At 44.1% G+C, this 12043-nt stretch overlaps 1 protein-coding gene across 1 annotated transcript in view; it reads right to left on the bottom strand.

Moving 5' to 3' along the window:
• LOC126416945 (tetraspanin-5) overlaps positions 1-2332 on the bottom strand; it is a 125863-nt gene extending 123531 nt beyond the window's left edge. The window contains exon 1 of the mRNA XM_050084824.1: positions 1855-2332. Coding sequence (XP_049940781.1) covers positions 1855-2332 — 478 coding nt within the window. The remainder of the gene's footprint in view (positions 1-1854) is intronic.
• Between the last annotated feature and the right edge of the window lie 9711 nt (positions 2333-12043).

The raw sequence follows: 12043 nt of genomic DNA, 5'->3' as shown, positions 1-12043 counted from the left end.
GTTCGACTACATTCCATTATCCTCGTTTCGCTTTTGTTGATGTTCATCTTATATCCTCCTTTCAAGACGCTGTCCATTCCGTTCAACTGCTCTTCCCAAGTCCTTTGCTGCCTCTGACTGAATTACAATGTCATCGGCAAACCTCAAAGTTTTTATTTCTTCTTCATGGATTTTAATACCTACTCCGAATTTGTCTTTTATTTCCTTCACTGCTTGCTCTATATACAGATTGAATAACATGGGGGAAAGGCTACAAACCTGTCTCACTCCCTTCCCAACCACTGCCTCCCTTTCATGTCCCTCGACTCTTATAACTGCCATCTGGTTTCTGTACAAATTGTGAATAGCCTTTCGTTCCCTGTATTTTACCCCTGCCATCTTCAGAATTTGAAAGAGAGTATTCCAGTCAACATCGTCAAAAGCTTTCTCTGAGTCTACAAATGCTAGAAACGTAGGTTTGTCGTTCCTTAATCTAGCTTCTAAGATAAGTCGTATGGTCAGTATTGCCTCACGTGTTCCAATATTTCTACGGAATCCAAACTGATCTTCCCCGAGGCCGGCTTCTACTAGTTTTTCCATTCGTCTGTAAAGAATTCGCGTTAATATTTTGCAGCTGTGGTTTATTAAACTGATAGTTCGGTAATTTTCACATCTGTCAACACCTGCTTTCTTTGGGATTGGAATTATTATATTCTTCTTGAAGTCTGAGGGTATTTCACCTGTCTCATACATCTTGCTCACCAGATGGTAGAGTTTTGTCAGGACTGGCTCTCCCAAGGCTGTCAGTAGTTCTAATGGAATGTTGTCTACTCCCGGGGTCTTGTTTCGACTCAGGTCTTTCAGTACTCTGTCAAACTCTTCACGCAGTATCATATCTCCCATTTCATCTTCATCTTCATCCACTTCTATTTCCATAATATTGTCCTCAAGTACATCGCCCTTGTATAGACCCTCTATATACTCCTTCCACCTTTCTGCTTTCCCTTCTTTGCTTAGAACTGGGTTTCCATCTGAGCTCTTGATATTGATACAAGTGGTTCTCTTTTCTCCAAAGATCTCTTTAATTTTCCTGTAGGCAGTATCTATCTTACCCCTTAGTGAGATAAGCCTCCACATCCTTACATTTGTCCTCTAGCCATCCCTGCTTAGCCATTTTGCACTTCCTGTCAATCTCATTTTTGAGACGTTTGTATTCCTTTTTGCCTGCTTCATTTACTGCATTTTTATATTTTCTCCTTTCATCAATCAAATTCAATATTTCCTCTGTTACCCAAGGGTTTCTACTAGCCCTCGTTTTTTTACCTATTTGATCCTCTGCTGCCTTCACTATTTTATCCCTCAAAGCTACCCATTCTTCTTCTACTGTATTTCTTTCCCCCATTCCTGTCAATTGTTCCCTCTCCCTGAAACTCTGTACAACCTCTGGTTTAGTCAGTTTATCTAGGTCCCATCTCCTTAAATTCCCACATTTTTGCAGTTTCTTCAGTTTTAATCTACAGTTCATAACCAATAGATTGTGGTCAGAGTCCACATTTGCCCCTGGAAATGTCTTACAATTATAAACCTGGTTCCTAAATCTCTGTCTTACCATTATATAATCTATCTGAAACCTGTCAGTATCTCCAGGCTTCTTCCAAGTATACAACCTTCTTTCATGATTCTTGAACCAAGTGTTATCTATGATTAAGTTGTGCTCTGTGCAAAATTCTACCAGGCGGCTTCCTCTTTCATTTCTTAGCCCCAATCCATATCCTGAGTAAAATGAACCTCCTTTCAGAATAAAAATGCGTTGCATTACTTATTGAACGCTCCTCGTATAAACATGGTATAAAAACACACTCCTTCCTGGCTCACAGTCCCCCAAAGGGTTAATCGTTTGTACTTCACATGGGCACAGTACAAGAGACGAAAGCAGCAGGTCTTGCGCTGTCGGCAAGCCGTCGTTTTCCGAGTTGTTCAGAAACAGCGAGCAGCCAAGTTGTGTGCTGGCCCGGCTCACCGGTGGGCTGATCCGTACGATATCCCGTCGGCATTCGCGGGGTGTGGGCGGCGCCGGATGCGCGGTGGTCTTTGTGCCGCGCGAGCCGAGCTGCCAGGGACAAACAGCGCGGGTGCGGGCGCTGGCGGCGGAGCGCCAGCCGTCAACCCGCGTGACGTGTGGGGAGGCCCTTCCTTTGTTCCGCCGCTCGCCCGGTTTCCTTCCACCTAAGCGAGACAGCTCCTCGGGGATCACGGCTCCCGGCTTCCTCTCTCGCCTGTCTGGAGAGCGCTCCGTGACTCGAAAGCGCAACCAGCCGGCAGTCCTCTCCCAGGCCGGTAATCCGTCACCCATCTCCGGCGTAAGAAACAGTAAAATCGGTGAAGGCGCCTTTACCTTGATGTTGATTCGTATCGACACCGCCACCCATTAAACGAAACTCTTCCTCGCGAAATGTCGAACAACGTCGGAACCCGGCAGGAACAGTGACACAACTCAAAAATGAAATACTTGACAAAAAACACACTTAAAACAATTCTATAAAATACTGAAATAATGTAAGGGCCCCATAAATTTCAGGTGAGTAATATTGCCAGTAGTTCCATTATAGGAATTACAACAGTAATATGGACATGTAGCTCTGTTCTCGAATGTAATGTGTTGTTAGGTAATTATTAATTAATTGATTGAGTTGGGTCTCTTTTATTGATATTCTAAAACTATTTCATCTTTGTTAAGATCCTTCATCTAATAACTTTGCCATTTCTCCACAGCAAATTACTTACTGTACTATAACACGACGTTTGAACCTTCCTCAGGAAAAAATTAATGAAAAACAAGAAACAGCGGAATTACATACATTACCTGCTAGCAGCCACTGACTGAAATAAATGGGGCAAGTCGAAAATTTGTGCCGGATCAGGAATGAAACCCGGGTCTCCTATTCACTAGGCAGATGCTCTCAAGACCTTTTTCTGCTTTTTCCCTCGCTTTTTTATATTTCTTCTTCTTTCTTCGTTTGGGTCATCTAAGGACCACGTACCAATTTCAATGCTTCCTTCTTTGTTGTTCTTTGTTTTTCCTCCAGTATTCTTTCATCTTTTCACTATGTATCCTTTTACTCTCCTCGGACCATTTTGACCCTGTCTTTTTCCTCCTTCCTGCCTTGAAAGCCTTCCATTTGTGACACTTTCCCCTTGAAAGTCTCTCTCTCCGGTGTAAGAACAGTAAAATCGGTGACGCGGCTTTACCTTGATGTTGATTCGTATCGGCACCGCCACCCACTAAACGAAACTCGTCCTCGCGAAATGTCGAACAACGTCGGAACCCGGCAAGAACAGTGACACAACTCAAAAATGCAATACTTGAGACAAACAGACTTAAAAGAATTCTATAAAACTTATACTGAAATAATATAAGGGCCCTTCAAATGGCAGGTGAGTGATATTGCCAGTAGTTCCATTGTAGGCAATACAGCAGTAATATGGACATGTAGATCTGTCCTCGAATGTAATGTGTTGTTAGGTAATTATTAATTAATTGATTGAGTTGGGTCTCTTTTGTTGATATTCTAAAACTATTTTATCTTCGTTAAGACTCCTCATCTAATGCCTTTGCCATTTTTCCACAGCAAATTACTTACTGGAATATAACACGACGTTTGTACCTTCCTCAGGAAAAAATAAATGAAAAACAAGAAACAAAGGAATTACAGACATTACCTGCGAGCGGCCACTGACTCAAATCAATGGGGAAAGTCTAAAATTTTGTGCCGGATCGGGATTCGAACTCGGGTCTCCTATTTACTAGGCAGATGCCCTCAAGACCTTTTTTGCTTTTCCCTCACTTTTTTATATTTCTTCTTCTTTCTTCGTTTGGGTCATCTAAGCACCACGCACCAATTTCAATGCTGCCTTCTTTGTTGTTCTTTCTTTTTCCTCCAGTATTCTTTCATCTTTTCATTATGTATCCTTTTTCTCTCCTCGGACCATTTTGACCCTGTCTTTTTCTCCCTCCTGCCTTGAAATCCTTCCATTTTTTAACACTTTCCTCTTGAAACTCTCTCTTTCTGTTGCATCTTTTTCACTTATGTTGTTCCTTTCCAAATCTTTCATAACTTCTTGAATCTAGGCTATTGTTGACTTCTTGTCCCAAAGATATTTAAAAATCTGTTTGGTTAGCCCGTTGCTGTTCATTCTGTATAAGTGTCCAAAAAATAGTAGTCGCCTCTTTCGTAGCGTTTCATTTATGTTTTCTATGTTGCGATAAACTTCTTCATTGCTTCTTAATTTCCACACCGCTGTATTTTTTGGTGGTCCAAGTATTTTTCGAATGATTTTTCTTTCTAGGACTTCAAGTTTGTGTAATTTGTAGTTCAGTACTAAACATTCATTTGTATAAAGACATTCTGGTTTTACTGCTGAGTTGTACTGCTGTATCTTCAAATTTTTAGACACACCTTTTGTTGTAGACATTCCTAGTTATTTCATAAGCTCTCTCCATTTTATGTTCTCTTTCTTCTATAGCAAATTTTTCAAAGCCATTTTCTTGGATAATTTCTCCCAAATATTTAAATTTATTTACCTTCTTTATCTGGACAATATCTGTTGCTAAGGATTCGGGAGCATTTTTTATATTTGTCATTTATTGTTGTTTGTCATTTATTTGTTTTTATATTTATTTATTTACTTATTTATCTGTTGAACATGAGAAGGTAATATAAGCTTTATTTATAGACCAAACCATACACCAAATCAGGATAACGTCAGAAATAAAGTGGGGAAAACTGACTGTTCCTTTTAAGCAGACGGAAGATAGGGATGATGGGATATGAGGACGTGTGCCGGTCAGCCGCACACAGCTGTGACTTCTCGAGTGTAGGAACATGCGGACACACTCATTCGAGGTGATCGACGGATCACAATTAAACACCTCGCTGCACAACTGGACGTCTCTATTGATAATGGTGACACAGTCGTCCACCAGTTGCGGTAACCTAAGGTGTATTCGGCTGGGGTCCCAGCCGCTAACAGAAGACCATGAACAGCAACGACAGATATCTGTGTGGAGTTGCTTCCGCGTTAGGAGGCTGACTGTGACAATTTTTTGGCGAACATCGTCACAGGCCATGTAACATGGGCTCATCACATCGAACCGGAAACAAAACGGCAATTCGTGGAGTGGTGCCACACCCATTGTCCTCCGAAGAAAAAGTTCAAAGCCGCATCTTCAATCGGTTAAGTCATGGCGACGGTCTTCTGTGACTTTGGAGGTATTATTCCCTTCGAGGTCCTCCCTCATAGTGCAACGATCAAGTCTGAAGTGTTTTGTGCTACCCTCAGGAAATTGAAGAGACGACTTCAGCGCTTTCTGTATCTACAGCGACATACATACGCCGCAATCCACCATACGGTGCGGGGCGGAGGGTACCTAGTACCACAACTAGCATCTTCTCTCCCTGTTCCACACCCAAACAGAACGAGGGAAAAATGACTGCCTATATGCCTCTATACGAGCCCTAATCTCTCTTATCTTATCTTTGTGGTCTTTCCGCGAAATATAAGTTGGCGGCAGTAAAATTGTACTGCAGTCAGCCTCAAATGCTGGTTCTCTAAATTTCCTCAGTAGCGATTCACGAAAAGAACGCCTCCTTTCCTCCAGAGACTCCCACCCGAGTTCCTGAAGCATTTCCATAACACTCGCGTGATGATAAAACATACCAGTAACAAATCTAGCAGCCCGCCTCTGAATTGCTTCTATGTCCTCCCGACCTGATAGGGATCCCAAACGCTCGAGCAGTACTCAAGAATAGGTCGTATTAGTGTTTTATGAGCGGTCTCCTTTACAGATGAACCACATCTTCCCAAAATTCTACCAATGAACCGAAGACGACTATCCACCTTCCCCACAACTGCCATTACATGCTTGTCCCACTTCATATCGCTCTGCAATGTTACGCCCAAATATTTAATCGATGTGACTGTGTCAAGCGCTACACTACTAATGGAGTATTCAAACATTACGGGATTCTTTTTCCTATTCATCTGCATTGATTTACATTTATCTATATTTAGAGTTGGCTGCCATTCTTTACACCAATCACAAATCCTGTCCAAGTCATCTTGTATCCTCCTACAGTCACTCAAAGACGACACCTTCCCGTACACCTTCACCGCCACAAAAATGGAAAAGAACTTCTCCTTCTCCATGATAACGAAAGGCCTCACACAGATCTGCGCACCCGAGAGCAGCTAACAGAACTTCGTTCGACTTTTGTACCTCGTCCACCCAACAGTCTGGATCTCGCACCTTCCCAATTCCATCTGTTTGGGTTATGAAGGGCGCACTGCGCGGGAAACAGAACGTGGATGATGAGGAGGTTATCGAAGCAGCGAGAAGTTGTCTCCGACGTCGACCATTAGAGTGGTATCATGCGGGCATACAGGCCCTGTTAGTACGGGGGCGGAAGACCGCCACACTGAACGGAGGTTATGTTGAAAAATGGAGTTTTGTAAGTAAAAGTGTGAGAAATAGTTTGGTGTATTGGAATCCTGAATACAACTGCGAGGTGCCGGGGTGGAGAAGAGTTTGTACCTCTTTAATTCAGACGAATTTTGCATGAGAACGAGACATGCACTCGACCCCCTCCTTATCTACCGGCTAATTAATTATGCGCGCAACGGTAACGGAAGGAAATGATGGTGGACCCTGCTAGTTGGTAAAATAAGGAGTGCACACTCACAACAATTTAATAAAAATCGTTATCTACTCGAAAAAAGAGAACTTTATCATAATAAGCAACAGGAAATGGGATTCTGCCTATATCTACGAAATGATATGCGGATTAAATATTACAATGAGATTTATTATACGTCAGGACATAAATGCACGTGACTGCCAACACACACAATAGGTTAAAGGATAGGGTATACTGAGAATAAGAGTTGGCTCAAGAACAAGGGGTTCCTACTCTCTGTGATGCAGTTGACTGACGATAATGACTGCAGGTCCTAATGAATCAAATATTAATCTCCCGACTATATAGCAGTATCGCAATTAGTAGTGAGAGCTCATACGGGATCACATGGAGAAACAAGCGAGATGGACTTGTAGCGAGCGCGCGTGCTGCTGAGGGATTCAGTATAAAATTGATAAGGTCCTTCAATGCCGGAGCAGCAAAATACTGTACCAGACCTGAAATCTGCAGCACGTCGTCGGTAGGCAGCGTCCTGTTGATGGAGGCGGCGACTTCTGCCGTGCAGAAACTCTGTGTCAACCCCTGGCTTCGAAGGCTGTCCGAGAATTCTAAGTTCTTCCGAAAAAGAGCGACCAAGTCGCAAGACCGTCCGACTCCGACGAAGATCTGATCCCGAATCTCCCTCTGTGATGCGATGCAAGCAGCGAAGCCAGCATTGCTCTACTCCCTACTCTCCTCGAAAAACCGCGAATCAGCATTCAGCTCTGATTCCAAAATTCCCCCACTCTGTCTCAGAACATCATTCGCCCCCACAGCGACCATTCCCTCCAATTTAGAGCACGGCTTTATGACATCAACTAGCCTCAGTTTAAGTTGACCAATCATGCCTCTGCTACTCAGCTGAGGGCACTGAACTTGCCGTTTGACCGGCTACGAAAACAACCTGCCTAAACCACCGGCCATCCGGTGCCAGACAGTCGCACTCAGCAGGTCACAGTCCGCAAGTTTTCTCCGAATCAAGAGGACAATGCAGTCAGTCGGTGCCAGGAATCTTCGTTCCGGACGCGCCGGAACGGTAAACACACAAACTACGCGGCGACACTCACACGTCTCGCAGGTCGTTTCACCCTGCATACGATAGGCGAAACTCGACCGACGTCAGTCGTTCCGCCGGGCGCTTAAGCCCACTGTACGAACCCCTCAGAATTCAGGGAAGTGCAGCTCCCAACCGGAAACGCAGTGTGCCGCGTCCTACGATGCTCGCCGCGCCCAGGCCACCGACGTAAGTAAAACAACATGTTTAGGAATCAAGTGAAAAGTATTTTTGAGCTCTCAGTACAAATACTCTCATTACAATAATCTTATTCGGTCTGTTACTACCGTGCAATGACATAGAATATTAATAAAATTGCTGAAAATGAGAGGAGACATGCAAAAGAGGGCATGGAACGTCTCAAAATTAATGTCCTTAAAAAAAAAAAAAGAAAAAAAAAGTATTGCACTACTTATTGAATACTCCTCGTGTATCTTGGGGAAAACTACGTAATAACATGCCGGAAGAAAACATTTGTTTGAAACCCTTATTAGAGGACATAAATTGGAATTCTGTAATTAAAAAGATTTAGAAGCGATGGTGGGATATAGTTTATTTAAGTAAGTAGTCGGCTACGCTTGTAGCTTTTCTTCGTTCGGAAAAGTATCTTTACGAAAGTGGCACTCAACTCGTTCAGATTTTCCCGTTTACAAACGTTCCCGGAGTCGCGACTTGACGCTCGTGGAGTTGGAGAACACACTCGCCCGGCAAACTCTTATGAAGAGACGGAAGAAGGAACTTGAGAGCCGGCGACAAAAGGAGGGAGAAAATGGCGGGCTTCGGTTTGCGGAGCAAAGTTTGTCCGGTGGGGGAATCCCGGCAAGTGGTCGGCAGCTGCGGCGGCGCAGCCCGCACACATCAAACGCGCTCCCACCGGCCGCAGCAGCCGAGCGCCGGGCCGTCGCCGGGGTTTAATTCTCTGCGAGTCGTCGGGCCGGCAGTCGGGCTGTGGTCACCAAGTACTCCAGGGGAGCACGAGTGGCGTGGGGTCACTCACACACACACACAGAGGCGCTTTGCAAGGGACAACGAACGAGTGGGGAACACTCTCCGTGGTGGCTACGGGTGGCTACTTAGCTGCGTGATTCGCCACCTGCAGCGGGAGAGGAATTTGTGTTTAACGTCCCGTCGACATCGAGGTCATTACAGATGGGGAATAAGCTCGCATTAGGGTAGGATGGGGAAGAAAATCGGGTGCACCCTTTTAAAGGAACCTTCCCCGCATTTCCCTCAAGTGATTTAGGGAAATCACGTAAAACATAAATCTCAATGGGTGGATGTGGGTTTGAACAGTCTGCAGAGGAAAGTCAGACACATATGGACATTACAAGTACCATAGGTTCTACATCTACATCCATATTCCGCAAGCCACCTGACGGTGTGTGGCGGAGGGTACCTTGAGTACCTCTATCGGTTCTCCCTTCTATTCCAGTCTCGTATTGTTCGTGGAAAGAAGGATTGTCGGTATGCCTCTGTGTGGGCTCTAATCTCTCTGATTTTATCCTCATGGTCTCTTCGCGAGATATACGTAGGAGGGAGCAATATACTGCTTGACTCCTCGGTGAAGGTATGTTCTCGAAACGTCAACAAAAGCCCGTACCGAGCTACTGAGCGTCTCTCCTGCAGAGTCTTCCACTGGAGTTCATCTATTATCTCTGTAACGCTTTCGCGATTACTAAATGATCCTGTAACGAAGAGCGCTGCTCTCCGTTAGATCTTCTCTATCTCTTCTATCAACCCTATCTGGTACGGATCCCACACTGCTGAGCAGTATTCAAGCAGTGGGCAAACAAGCGTACTGTAACCTACTTCCTTTGTTTTCGGATTGCATTTCAAAAATGGTTCAAATGGCTCTGAGCACAATGGGACTCAACTTCTGAGGTCATTAGTCCCCTAGAACTTAGAACTAGTTAAACCTAACTAACCTAAGGACATCACAAACATCCATGCCCGAGGCAGGATTCGAACCTGCGACCGTAGCGGTCTTGCGGTTCCAGACTGCAGCGCCTTTAACCGCACGGCCACTTCGGCCGGCGATTGCATTTCCTTAGGATTCTTCCAATGAATCTCAGTCTGGCATCTGCTTTACCGACGATCAAAAAAATGGTTCATATGGCTCTGAGCACTGTGGGACTTAACATCTATGGTCATCAGTCCCCTAGAACTTAGAACTACTTAAACCTAACTAACCTAAGGACATCACACAACACCCAGCCATCACGAGGCAGAGAAAATCCCTGACCCCGCCGGGAATCGAACCCGGGAACCCGGACGTGGGAAGCGAGAACGCTACCGCACAACCACGAGCTGCGGGCTACCAACGATCAACTTTATATGATCATTCCATTTTAAATCACTCCTAATGCGTACTCCCAGATAATTTATGGAATTAACTGCTTCCAGTTGCTGACCTGCTATTTTGTAGCTAAATGGTAAGGGATCTTTCTTTCTATGTATTCGCAGCACATTACACTTGTCTACATTGAGATTCAATTGCCATTCCCTGCACCATGCGTCAATTCGCTGCAGATCCTCCTGCATTTCAGTACAATTTTCCATTGTTACAACCTCTCGATATACCACAGCATCAACCGCAAAAAGCCTCAGTGAACTTCCGATGTCATCCACAAGGTCATTTTTGTACATTGTGAATAGCAACGGTCGTACGACACTCCCCTGCGCCACACCTGAAATCACTCTTACTTCGGAACACTTCTCTCCACTGAGAATGACATGCTGCGTTCCTGCCTTTCGCAGTATACATGGTGATTCAAAAATAACACACCTGATGATTTGTAATGCATGAATCAAAATACGAGTAAAACCTTAAATAAAGTTTTGTCTGAAACTGCTTTATTTCCGAGTTGTGATGCATACTGTCATTTGTAGTAGACATTCCATGGTGGGCCAGTACTTCAGTCCGGAACCACGCTGCTGCTGCGGTCGCAGGTTCGAATCCTGCCTCGGGCATGGATGTGTGTGCTGTCCTTAGGTTAGTTAGGTTTGGGTAGTTCTAAATCTAGGAGACTGATGACCTCAGATGTTAAGTCCCATAGTGCTTAGAGCCATTTGAACCATTTGATGAGCCAGTACAGGCTTTTGGTGTGTCGCGTTCGCATTCATATCGACTGATCTTCTTTGTCGACGATACCTCTGCACATTTCAGTTGGGAGGCGAGATACTACCTCAAAATTCCTTATCACGATATGTCGGCAGGTCGTGCAGGACCAGTTGCCTGGTCCCCCAGATCTCCAGATCTTAACCCCTGGACTTTCACCTTTGGGCCGTCTCAAGGAGCTCGCGTGTGGTACTGCAGTTTAGAATATAGTACAACTACAGCACCGAATTGACAATAGTTGTGCTACTGAGCAGAACGAAATGAATGGAATCTGTAACATTCCAAGTGTGGTAAAACGTCGAGCACGTCACTGCCTTCGTCTACTCGGACACTTTTTTGAACATTTCCTGGGGTAAACGTACAGTATGCAACTAAGCTGAATTTCGAGTCCCTTTGTGTCGTTGCTTTCTAAGGAGAATTAATTTCGTGTTGCACTTGTGAACACTATTCTGCTGTATAAATCTGAAATCAAGCAATTTCGACAAAATTTTATTGAACGTTTTACATTTATTTTGATGCATTATATCACACCCACGAATTATGTGTAGTTACTTCTGAATCATCCTGTATAACCTATATTACTTTTACACGAGACAGCATGCTTACCAATATGTTTCAAAACGCTGTGCATTAAAACAGGATTTTTCGGATGATGGCGCCCCGGGTTCTATTGGAGATAAAAAGGTACGGTCAAGTACAAGGTCAAATTTCGAGTATTACATTCCTCATGATTAGGCAAATGGAGAAACGGTTGGTTCTTTTAGCATTCGATGTGGTCTACAGTGAGCTTTATGGGACTTATGAAGGCACCATTAGTTCCTGAGGATATCCCAAAAAAAGAAGTTTCTTTTACTGTATTTTCGCCTCCAACAGCGAGCCAAAAACCGGCAGAGGGTTCCAAGATGGCTATGCGCAGCAAATGGCTTAAACTTTTACGATGCATTTCTAACATCCAGATGTTGAACAGCCATAAAATTTTCTTTATATCTTTATCCCTTTCCCAGATGCAGAGGTTCGAAGTTACCCTACTCGTGCACGTAAAATATCACGTAAAAATTAAATAAAATTATTCATGACGAATATATTCGTGATAAACTCATGATTTAATTAAGCTGACGGATATACACATCATTGAATCAATGAATGAATGATGCACTG

Source organism: Schistocerca serialis, chromosome 8 (assembly GCF_023864345.2).
Source record: "Schistocerca serialis cubense isolate TAMUIC-IGC-003099 chromosome 8, iqSchSeri2.2, whole genome shotgun sequence".
In the NCBI taxonomy this organism is placed as follows: domain Eukaryota; kingdom Metazoa; phylum Arthropoda; class Insecta; order Orthoptera; family Acrididae; genus Schistocerca; species Schistocerca serialis.
This window is presented reverse-complemented; position numbering and strand designations above follow the sequence as displayed.